General features: G+C 52.4%; 1 protein-coding gene across 2 annotated transcripts; it reads left to right on the forward strand.

Moving 5' to 3' along the window:
* Positions 1-1152: 1152 nt before the first annotated feature.
* Positions 1153-9414, forward strand: REN (renin). Of its 2 annotated transcripts, XM_037812056.1 has the most exons (10): positions 1153-1211; positions 1486-1636; positions 2225-2348; positions 2950-3068; positions 5124-5320; positions 7152-7160; positions 7725-7844; positions 8223-8367; positions 8614-8712; positions 9093-9414. In XM_037812056.1, exons 2-10 carry the CDS (start codon positions 1502-1504, stop codon positions 9252-9254), a joined length of 1110 nt encoding a protein of 369 aa, XP_037667984.1. In that variant the 5' UTR covers positions 1153-1211; positions 1486-1501; the 3' UTR covers positions 9255-9414. The 2 variants fall into 2 exon arrangements, with proteins under 2 accessions (XP_037667984.1, XP_037667989.1); XM_037812061.1 differs by lacking the exon at positions 7152-7160.
* The last annotated feature ends 2424 nt before the right edge of the window (positions 9415-11838 follow it).

Raw genomic sequence — 11838 nt, forward strand, 5'->3', positions numbered from 1 at the left:
GAGCCTGAAGAAAGGCGAGGACACTGTGGGCTGGAATCCTTGGGGCGAGCTTCCTGGAGGAGGGGGCACATGCCAGGCTTTGAAGAATTAAAGAGTTGAGGGGTAAGGAAGGGGAGAAGGAAAGGATTTTCTGAAAGGGGAATTGCAAAAGTGAAGGTCCAGAGCAGAATGCTACTCAGAGAAAATCCTGGGAAATGCACCCTTTTGGGTTAAACCTCCTCTGACCCTCCATTTTCCAATCTGTAAAATGGAAATAATAAATCTACCCACCTCATGGGATGGCTGAGAATCAAATAAGATCATAATTGTGAAAGTGCTTTGTGAAGAGTAGTAAATTACAATATAAACATCATAGGTTATTTCCATTATAATATTAGGATGATGGGTGCAATGGGGGACAGTAAGGAGAATGCATGCATGGGGCGTGGGAAGCAAGAGATAGTGGAAGGAAAGGAGGACCAGCGGCTGAGAAGAAAGAGGGAATTTTGTATGTATGGGGAAAGCCTATTGCAAAGTTCAGATGCGCTGCAATCCTGGGATCCCCGGCCGACTGCTGGGGACATCTTCCTCCAGGCTTCTGCAAACAGCATTTGTGTCACAGCCCAGAGGGTCCTATGTGGAAAATGCTTTGAACCATTCCATCCCTTCTGAATCACCTTCAACCCAAGGACCCTACGTTTCCTCATCTATAAAATGGGGATAATGACAAGACAGCGTGCAGAGCTGTTATGAGGATTGCACCGGGCAGGGGGTGCATGTAGTTTGGCATTCACAACATAGCAGCCTATGCCGTTTTCCCAGGTTTCTTTTTATTTCTGCCTCCCAAAAGTCATGGGAAGCCATCTGGACAAGAAGCTAAGGAACTGGGAGTTGGCTTGCGGTGCACTGGCACTCAGGAGATACTGGCCTCTCCCCCTCCCCATTCCAGTTCAGTTGGTCCCCTCCACCAGAGCCCCTGGATGGGTGCCTGTCTGTGCCCAGGAGACCCCACAGGCTGCTGCAGGCATCTGCTGCCACCTACAGGCCCTGCATGGCACTGCCTCCTTCTGTAGGCATCGAGTTTCCCATCCCTCATCTTGGAGGAGACGTCATTGAGTGTTTCCTCATCTGTCTCCCTATTTGCTGGTGTTCCTTAAAGGCAGCAACCGTCGTCTTTATTTTTATATCTCCAGTTTCCAGCACAGTGCAGGCCCAGAGTAGGTGTTCAACACGTGAGTATGGAATGAATGGAGAAATGGCCTGGCAGTGATGGGGATCACAGCCAAGAGGAGGAAGTCATCTGAGGGTCATTTAACACCAGCACAAGTAACTCACGGGGCTTGTCAGTTCTCCTTCAGAGGCGTATGGGGAACAAGAGTGATTCTCAGGTGCCTTGGGCTGAGGCCAGGACTAGTCATCCTAGAACCAGGCAGAGGTCTTGGGGACTCTGCCATTGAGGAAGAGTCCAGGCCTCTTCTACTTTTTCCTTCTTCCACCCTGGCCCAGGATCTTCCTCAAGAAAATGCCCTCCGTCCGGGAAAGCCTGAAGGAGCGAGGCGTGGATGTGGCCAAGCTTGGGGCTCGGTGGAGGCAGTTCACCAACAGGCTCTCCTCTGGCAATATCACCTCCCCCATGGTCCTCACCAACTACCTGGACGTGAGTGCCTGGTTCAGCCTCTTGCCTCCCCTGGCTCCTTTCTCTCCGGGATCCAAGGCTTTCTTTGCAGGGCCCACTCTTCCCATGCTGCCTTTGACTGAGGCACACAGATGTGCCCTACAAAATTACCAATTGACAGCTGTAAAGCCTGAGGCACAGAGGGCAGGAAGGAGCTCAGGGAGCAGTCAGACGCAGGGTTGGGTTTGGAACTCAGGAGCCCAGGCTCTGGGCCTCAAGCCCGGCATCACTAGCAGGTGGGGAGGGGTGTGACCCCAAGTGGGGGTTTCTGTGACCTGACCCAGCACAGATAGTCTACTTACTGCGCCAGTGGTTCCTTGAGGATCTGGGCACCTTCTTGCTTCATTTTAGTGTTTATTTTGCCCCCTCATCTCACTGAGGCTCCCCTTCCTGGGAAGCCATCGACAGTGCTAAGCCTCTCACCTGGGTCCCTGCTGGAAAATGGAAACCCAGAGAGGCTGCATAACCTGCCTAATCTCACCCCGAGAGCCAAGGGTGCAGCCAGACAAGTCCCCAAGGCTCAAGTCTCCCCTAACCCCTCATGCAGCCTCTTTTCTTTCACCTCTGCAGACCCAATACTATGGCGAGATTGGCATTGGCACCCCACCCCAGACCTTCAAAGTCGTCTTTGACACAGGTTCGGCCAACCTCTGGGTGCCCTCCAGCAAGTGCGACCCTCTCTACACTGCCTGTGGTGAGACCCAGGGCTTTGGCACTGTTCCCAAGCCCGTGCCCCTGCCCTGCTTGGGCAGTCCTGCCTCATGTCCTGCTAAAATCCCTCTTGCTACCATTTAGCTGCTTCGTCTCTGCCTCTGCTCCCCCTGACCCTGAGAGGGAAGAAGAGGATGCCTCCCTTTTTCCAGATATGGCCACTGAGGTCCAAAACAAGCTCCAGGAGTCCCTGACCCACCCAGAAGGCCATTTCCCAGTGCTCCTGGGATTGAGAGAGGAGTGCATTTTCACACATATCCAAGGCACTTGGGCTCATCCATCGCCACCTCTTTTTGAGTGTTTATCCTATGCCCAGAATATTATCCCCACTCCAGTGTTAGCAATCAATTTAAAATGCTTCATTTGAGATGAAATTTTCAGAGGTATGGGCACATAACGGAGGCCCAAGAAACACAGTCCTTAATTGATGAGACACATTTTGCAAGCCCCTGACCCCAGAGCCATCCCATCCCTGCACCAAACTAAGTCCTCAACGACACCAGCCAGATCCACAACGTGGCCTGCTTCCAAGCCCCCCTGCCTGGGCCTCTTTGAACAGACCTGAGCCTATGTTCCCCTGCCAGAGACCCACAGCCGCTATGACTCCTCGGAATCTTCCAGCTACGTGGAGAACGGGACGGAATTCAGCATCCACTATGGATCAGGGAGAGTCAAAGGCTTCCTGAGCCAGGACGTGGTGACTGTAAGTGGGGCTGCCCCAGGTCATCCGACCCCCTGTCCTTCTCATCCTAGGCCCCTCCTGCCCCTCCAGACTTGGGGAAGATGCCCTCCACCCACACTGGGAAGTTGAGAACACCCTGCTCTGGTGCTTTTAGGGAGCTGCAAAGGAGAAGAGTTTGTGATGGAACAAACCTGAGTGACAATCTCAGAGCTGGGTGATTTATGGAGGATTTTGCATCTAACTTGGAGATAGGGCTTGTCCTGGGCCCTCCTGCATCAAGTCAAGCAACTTGCCTAAAGGTCCCCCAGCTCGGACTGGGCCCTTAACCAGCTCCAAGACTGAAATCAGGGTCAGATCATTGACATTATGGTCAGGGTTATTTTTACAGTCAGGCATGGGTTGTTTCCTTTTTTTTGTTTTAACTTTTTATTTTGAAATAATTTTAAATTTTAGGGCAGTGCAAAAATAATGAATACAAAACCCAGAGTACTTCAATACACCCCCCACCCAGATACCCAGATCCACCAACTTTTAGCATTTTGCTACTTCTGTTATATCATTCTACACTTATCTACCTTTCTATCATCTATCTATCTATCTACCTGTCTATCTATCTATCTATCTTTTTCTAAACATTTGAGAGTATGTTGTATACATCATGCTCTTTGAACACTTAATACTTCCATGTACGTTTCCTGAGACAAAGATATTCACTTATGTAACCACCTTAAGTGCAGTTAAGGTGCAAGCAATTTAACGTGAATATAAAGCTCATAGTCTATATTCCACTTTTTTCCTATGTCCCTTTAGGCCTTTTCTCCTCCATTATTAGTTCCAGTTGAGGCTCTGCATTGCATTTTATTGTCATTGTCTCTTTAGTCACTCTTTTTTTGAACTGTGGAAACCTATATATAGTATAAACTTTCTCTTCTCAACCACTCGCAAGCATACCGGTCAATGGGATCAATCACACTCACAGCCGTGGGCTACCCTCACCACCATTCACTACCAGAACTTTCCCATAACCCCTAACAGAAACTCAGCACCCATTATGCATTAACTCCCCACTCCCCCTTCCCCAGCCCACCCCTGGTAAACTATACTCTAATTTCTGTCTCGTGAATTTGCATCTTCTGGTTGTTCCTTCTAAGTGGAATCATACGGTATCTGTCCTTTTGTCTGACTTATTTCACTGAATGCAATGTCTTTAAGGTTCAATCTTTGTTGTTGCATATCCTTTTAATAGCTAAATAACATTCCATTGTATATATATATATAGCACATTTTGCTTATCCATTCATCTGTTGGACACTTGGGTGGCTTCCACATTTTGGCTATTGTGAATAATGCTGCTATGAACATTGGTGTGCAAATGTCTGTTTGAGTCCCTGCTTTTGGTTCTTTTGGGTATATACTTAGGAGTGGGATTGCTGGGTCATGAGCTAGTTCTGTGTTTAACTTTTTGAGGAATCCAGGCACAGGTTTTAAGGTCAGAGCAGAGGTTAGGATTTGCGATTCGGGTCAGGGCCTGGTTTTCAATTTTCAGTTGGCCTGTATCTGATCCCTTCCCCATTCTGGAGTTTCTCCAGCCCCTGCTCTGTCAGAGTTGGAGGTGGGAGTACACATGGAGGGGATATCACTGTGTGAGCCCTCCTCACCCCTTGCCTTGAAATCAGGTAAAAAGGAGCAGGAAGGGCAGGCCTTGCTGGGCCAAAGAATCCCTGCCCATGTGAAAGCTGGGACATTGGGGAGGAGGTATGGGAACTCCTGCAATCTGCTCTTACAGCTTGGCAGTGCCACCTTCTCAGCCTCTGCCCCTTCCAGTCACTGGGCAATCCCACTTCTCTCTGGACCTCACAGGACTGAGTTGTGTTGGAAGTTGTGTGGGGCTTGATGAAATGGTCTTATTGACTTGCCTCAATTGCTGTACCCTGGAGCATGTGTATCCCTGGGGTCCCCGGTGTGGAAATCCAGATGAGACCACGGCAGGGTCCTCTTCTGTCACCTCTCTGGGGATGCTGGCAGGAGGTTGGTGGGGGGAGTGGGCTCAGTCTCTTCTGACTCTTCCTCCCACAGGTGGGTGGAATCATGGTGACGCAGACGTTTGGAGAGGTCACAGAGCTGCCCGTGATACCCTTCATGCTGGCCAAGTTTGACGGGGTCCTGGGCATGGGCTTCCCTGCACAGGCCGTCGGTGGGGTCACCCCAGTCTTTGACCACATCCTCTCCCAGAGGGTGCTGAAGGAGGACGTCTTTTCAGTCTACTACAGCAGGTGGGGTCTGACACTCCAGCGCCAAGGCTCGCGAGGGAGGGGAGTAGAATGGCTGGGGAGTGGAAAGAGGGTTTGGACCAGGATTTTGATGTGTTCATGATTAAGCAGGATCCAATCAATATCTAGAGCTGTGCTATCCAATATGGTAGCCACTCTTCAAATTTAAATGTATTAAAATTAAATACAATTATGCATTCACTTCCTCGGTTGGCACAAGCCACATTGCAAGTGCTCAGTGGCCATAGTGGCTGGTGGCTACTGTATTGACAATGCAAATAGAGAACATTTCCATCATCACAGAAAGTTCTATGGGACAGCGCTGAGTTGGAACAATTGGAGAATGCAGGGAGGGGGTGGTGGGAAGTAAAGCATCACCAAGATTGGGGACCCTCCCCATGTCATCTCACACAGAGACAGCCAGCGTCATTCATTCAGGAGCTCCTTCCTTGGTTTATTTGCTCATACACTGAATCATTATATATTGGGTGCCAGGTGCCAATCACTGCACTGGACCCTGGCAGTACAGCAGTGAGCACAGTGAACAAGACAGCGTCCCCACCCTCATAGAGCTTACAGTCTCACAGAGAATTCACAAAGCATTCAAGGTGAGGAAAGTCAGAGGCATACAGGGAGCACAGGGCTGAACACTGTAGATGCTCATCAACCCTCGGCTGAGCTTTTGCACAGTTCAGCAGACTGTGGGGAGCTGTTTCCAGCTTTTGAGCTGGGTTCTGATCTATTCCAAGCTGCTGGGTTTAGAAAGATAGTATGAGCAGGAGAAAAGGGATCATAAAGGTAAGATCATGAGCCCAGTGGCAGCGAGGAAAGGGGAGAAGTCCAGATATCTCAGAGGTAAAATGGAAAAGAGGCTGGTTTGATGACAGAAAAGGAGGCACTGAGAAGACCAGTTGGCAGCTCTGCAGTCCAGGGGTGATTTGGGGAAGAGACTTTTTTGGGGGGGAGAGAGGGGGACCAGATAGCAGGCAGTTAAGAGGTGGATGTGGGTGTCAGGAAGTGGAGGCCGCAGACGCAGGCTGCCCTGAAATTCAACAGGAAAGGGGATGCGGAGAGGGTGGGTGTGGGGAGAGATCCGGAGAGAAGCTGAGTGCGGAAGGGTGGGTGTTCCAAATGTTAGGGGAGGCCTGAGTGAGCTTGTAGGTGGAGGAAGAAGCCTCTGGAAAGTGAGAGATTGAAAACGTGGAGAAAAGAGGGGATAATTTAGAGCACAGAAGCCTGGAAGCCATGGGAGGAACAAGGAGGAGGGCTGGGTGAGAAGGCCTACCCCTTCCTTAATCCCAGGAAAAAGGAGGACGACCCACCCCCAGAGATCCAGAGGCGTGAGAGAGGGGCAGGAGGGATTTGTGCCGACACATGTAAATATGTACTGAATTTGCAAATATGCAATTACACTTGCACAATATACCGGTGCACACCTACATGTACACGTATACACAGGCATGCACACGTATACACAGGCATGCACACATGCGTCCTATCATAAATATTGGAAAACCACATCACACACACACACTCACACTCTGGAAATCAAGCCCCAGGTAGCCATGAGCTGCAGGAGGCATCGGGGAGTGTGGAGGGGAGGAAGTGGAAGTGGAGGGGACTCAGCTTTGGCCTGGGTGCTCGGAGCCCTGGATCCCATACCCCACTCGTCCACTCACCACCTGCGTGACATCAGGATAGTGACTTCACCTCTTGGTGACTCTACTGCCTGGAGGGGAAATGAGAGTGAACAATACCCACCCTGGCAAAAGACAGGGCTGGTGAGCTCATCTGAAACAAAGGCTCCCTCTCTGCTGTCTCTCTTTCTCTACAGAGATTCCAAGTAAGGAGACGAGCCCTCCACAGGGCGCCCACCCTCCAGTACTCCCTGAGCACCTGACCCAGAGTCACCCCCCTACCTGCACAAAATTCACCGTGGCAGGCCCAGGCTCTGCAGGATGCCCAAGCTCTCTGCCCCTCCTTCCTGCTCTCTTCATGCCCCCTCCCACCCCTCATCCCACAGCTGGTGGCTGGGATGCATATTCCCAGGCACCTGCTCAATTAGCAGCCACCCCATCCAAAGTGAGGGTGGGGCCAATTTGCATCTTGTTCTCATTTTACTTGTTTGCACTTACTCCCTGTGCCTATTCCTTTTCTGTGACCTCTCTGGGGATGCTTTACTGGCTGGGGCTGGACTACCCTGGAGAACCCTCTGGTTGGGGTGGGGAGGGGAGGGAAGGTAGAGAGGTGGGATGTTCTGCACGTTTCTAAGCCTTGCCATCTGTCCCACCTCCTCTACCCCCAAAGCCCTCTGCCCTGTCTTGCACTCTTGCCCAACTCTCACTTGTTGCTGGGGTTGCTGGGTTTCAGAGGTTCTGTCTCCAGGAGCTTCTGATCTTTCCTTCAGGAATTCCCACCTGCTGGGAGGAGAGATCGTGCTGGGTGGCAGCGACCCCCAGTATTACCGAGGGAATTTCCACTATGTGAGCCTCAGCAAGAACGGCTTCTGGCAGATCAAAATGAAGGGGTGAGGAATCCTCAACCCTCCCACTCTCCAAAAATGCTGCTGCCACTGGGGTTGGGGGTGTGGCGGGGAAGGGGCAGGGTTACCATCCTGCCCTCTCCCCAAAGGCAGCCGCTTCTTAAGTCACAGCCAATATTTGCTGTGCCTGCTCTGTCCAGGGATGGGGAAGAGAGGGGGAGGGGAGCTAGTGTGAGGAGCGGGAGGGTCACCAGGCTATGCGCTGGGGGTGGGGCCTCGCCTTCCCTCCTCCTGCTCACCCCTCCCCAAGGCAACATGTGGACCCCCAGCATGGCCTCCCCTCTCCCACCTCATTCAGTAAAGGCATGCAGCCCAATGGCCTGCCAACTGCCTCTGTCTGTCTGTCTAATTGTGCCCCCCCAGGGTGTCTGTGAGCTCCGCCACCTTGCTCTGTGAGGATGGCTGCATGGCAGCAGTAGACACTGGCGCCTCCTTTATCACGGGTCCCACCAGCTCCCTGAGGCTGCTCATGGAGACCGTGGGGGCCACGGAGCTGAGCACCAATGAGGTGAGCAGACACCCCGGGGGGTGGAGCGGGGAGCACCACCTGGTCTGAGTCCCGAGCTCCCCACAGGCAGCACCGGGTCTCCAAAGAGGCCACTTTGGGCCTTCCCCTCCTCACTCTCACACACCCTTCACACATGTGGCTTGGTCCCCCAGAGGAGGGGCCAGGCCACAAGCACAGGAATCTGTGGCTGCCCAAGGGCCTCCCGCACTCAGAGGCTCCCTTTGTGCCCCACCCTCACCCCCCCAGTATGTTGTGGACTGTAACCAGGTGCCCACACTCCCTGACATCTCCTTCTACCTCGGAGGCAGAGCCTACACACTCACCGGTGTGGACTATGTCCTACAGGTGAGTCTGCTTCCTTGTCGGAAGGACCCCTCAAAGAGAAAAGGTCGTTTTGGATAGATTACATACTGACCAGTAATTCTCAAACTTGGCTACACATTAGTCACTCAGGCTGCACCCCATACCTACTCAATCAGAACCTCTGCAGGTCGGACTCCAATGTGCAGCCAAGTTTGCAAATCACTGTGCCTGGTCCTTTATCTCCATTTTCTCATCAAAATGTTCCCAGTAATCCTATGTTGGGGATAGTCTCATCACCTTTTTATATTCAATAGGCATAGAGAAGTTAAACAACTCATCTAGGACCAGAAGCTGTGCTAGATGGGATCAGGCAGGGTAAAGGGAGAATTGTGATGTGCTGAAACCCTCCTGTTTCTTGCCAGTACCTTGGCAATAATGATGACCTGTGCACACTGGCTTTCCACGGCCTGGATGTCCCACCGCCCACTGGGCCCCTCTGGGTCCTGGGTGCCAGCTTCATCCGCAAGTTCTACACAGAGTTTGATCGGCGTAACAGACGCATTGGCTTTGCCCTGGCCCTCTGAGGCCCTCTGCTGCCCATGCAGGCCCTGCTTGTAGCCTTCACCCGGAGCTAGGGAGCACCCTCTGGGAGCACTCTCTGCCTGTGCATGTGCCTGCATGCAGGGGCCCTGGGAGTGGGCCTCCCCTAGACCTGTCCCCAACACTGGCCCTTCCCTAATTGGAGGACAGACAGAATAAAGACTTCATGTTCACAACCCCATTGCATCTGGATTCACTGGGGTTTGGAGCAGAGGGAGGGGCAGCTGGGTGATCATGCGCAGACAGGAATGTGATGCAGACTGACAAATGGTACATATTCGTCCGCATGCACAGAATTCCTATGTGCGGGAATGATGCCATCCCTTCACTATCAGCACAGCTCAGGTAGGGCTGTTTATAGGGAGCCAGCTCTATGACCCCTCCAGCCCCTCAGGGACCAAGGCTAATGCTGCACAGTGGGCTGCAGATCAGGAAGATGCTCCCAGCTCATGTGAGCCAGTGTTCACCACCCCCCCCCCCACCACCACCACCAAGCTCAGATTCTGGGTTGCTGAGCTAATGAGCCCTGCCTCTCAGGCACTGTGAAACTCCCCTTTGTCCTGCTTCTGAGCCACTGCAATTCCTGCCACCCCACCCCTCACAGCCATTTACACAGGCAGTCTAAGGCACCACTACCTAAAAACAAACTTTCATAGATCTGACCCCCAAAGAATGCAAGGCATTTGCTCAAGACTGCCCAAGATTGCTAGGTGAAGTAGTGAAGAATCAAGACTAGAACTCAGCACATCTGATTTTGGTCCTGGGGCTTTTCCATTTTATCACAGGCAGTTGGCACTGTCACATGTAGAGATTTACACACCCTGGAATAGGGTCAAGTACATGAGCCCACAGACACACACACCCTGCCAGCCTCCATCTCACAGACTTGGGACTCCTCAAGCTGAATCTCTTCTCCTACTTTCTCGCCTTGGCTGTCTCGTATAGCTTGGGAAATGAGAAGGCAGCATCCACCTGAAAGCACTGAAGCTGTCCCTCTTCAGGGTAGCTGCTCACACCTTTTTTGACCAAAAAGAGCAAGGTACTGAGCTGGGCCCAATGAGACCCAGGCAAACCTGGTCCCTCCAGAATTGCAGCCTCTTCAGATTAGGTGGGACCTCAGGGCTCCAGGGTTGTTTTCCCAGGACCCTTGCGCAGGGGCCCTGTACAAAGCCAAGAGCCTTGTTTCCACCACTGACTTTCCATGTTTCTTTCCCCTCTGGGCTTTAATTCCTCACTGCAAAAGGAAGGGTTGGAGTCAGTGCTCTTTCCAGCTCTGACCTTCGGGGCTCCATGGTCATATATAGGCAGGCCCCTCCCCATCATCCCTTATGCCAGCCAGTATGGTAGCCACTAGGTGGTTGTTTATGTGTAAATTTAAATTAATTAAAATTAAATTAAATTTAACATGTTGCACAAGCCACATTTCAGTGCTCAGGAGCCACATGTGGCTAGTGGGCACTGCATTCGACAGTGCCAATACAGAACATGTCCATCACCGCAGATGTCCTGTGGGGCAGAGCTGGATTCTGGACAGAAGCAATGGGAGGACCGTTGTGGTTGAGAGATTTCTGAAGGGGCCAAAGGGACAACTTGAAGAAAAAGAAAAGGGCCCCTTCTCTAAAGGCTCTTTTCTGCATGGGGCAGTGAGAGATCTGGCTTCTTAGAAAGAAGGCTCCCATCTACAGGGCTGGTGATTCGGGACATCCCCAAGGCAGAACAGCAGAAAGGGCGACTGAGGCCTTGCTATGGCAAAGAGTGTTGGCAGCCAACAGAGTCCTGCTCTGGAGGTGACAGAGGCGCTTTCCCCTAAGCTGGCCTGGTCTCTCCCCACATCTCTTCTTCCACACACTAACTCTGGGGATAGGGGAGGAGAGTATCTGTTCCCCTCCTCTTACACCCCCCAGCCATCTCCTCATCCTGCTTTGGCCTATAGCTGTGCCAGGCCTTTGACTTCTCAGCAAAGAAAGATGAGCACAAGTTCTGCCCCACCTTCATTCCCCTGGGGCAGCACTTTGCAGGGACACCTGCTGGCCTACTAATGTGTCTGTCAGACTCTCAGGATGGGAAGGAGGCTTTCAGGATTATTTAAGGACCAAAGCTCAGTCTTGCTCAAAATCCGGAGCATGCTCCGGAATATTCTGTGGCCTGTCAAGAGGCAGGCAGTCCAGTCCGCTAGACAGGCTCACCCACCCCATGCACACATCACTCAATGTCTCCCTCTTCATCAAATGGAGGAGGCGGGACTGCCTGGGGGGCTTCCTGCAGGGAAAGGCCTTTGAGATGCATCGAGAGCTGCTTCTTCAGAGCCCTTTCCAGGGGTCCAGAGACTGAGGCCAGGGAGCAAGGACATAGGTGGGCAAGTCCAAGCTGACCTCTTGGGAAAAGCTGGATCTTCATGCTCCAGGATGGGATGGGGCAGGACAGGAGAGCAGCCGCAGCCCAGGTGCGAGGGAGGAGACCCCCCCCACACACACACACACTCGCTGCTTCCGACGCCGAGGTTCCGCCAGCCCTCCGCGGCCCGGCCGGGGGGCCCGGGTGGGGGCGGAGCCGCCGCAGGCCCCGCCC

Source organism: Choloepus didactylus, chromosome 2 (genome assembly GCF_015220235.1).
Source record: "Choloepus didactylus isolate mChoDid1 chromosome 2, mChoDid1.pri, whole genome shotgun sequence".
Classification (NCBI taxonomy): Eukaryota; Metazoa; Chordata; class Mammalia; order Pilosa; family Megalonychidae; genus Choloepus; species Choloepus didactylus.

Coding starts and splice junctions, on each gene's coding strand:
- REN (XM_037812056.1), top strand. CDS start 1,502: ATGCCCTCCGTCCGGGAAAGCCTGAAGGAGCGAGGCGTGGATGTGGCC. Junction 3,069..5,123: donor TGAGCCAGGACGTGGTGACT/GTAAGTGGGGCT, acceptor TTCCTCCCACAG/GTGGGTGGAATCATGGTGAC. Junction 7,845..8,222: donor TGGCAGATCAAAATGAAGGG/GTGAGGAATCCT, acceptor GTGCCCCCCCAG/GGTGTCTGTGAGCTCCGCCA.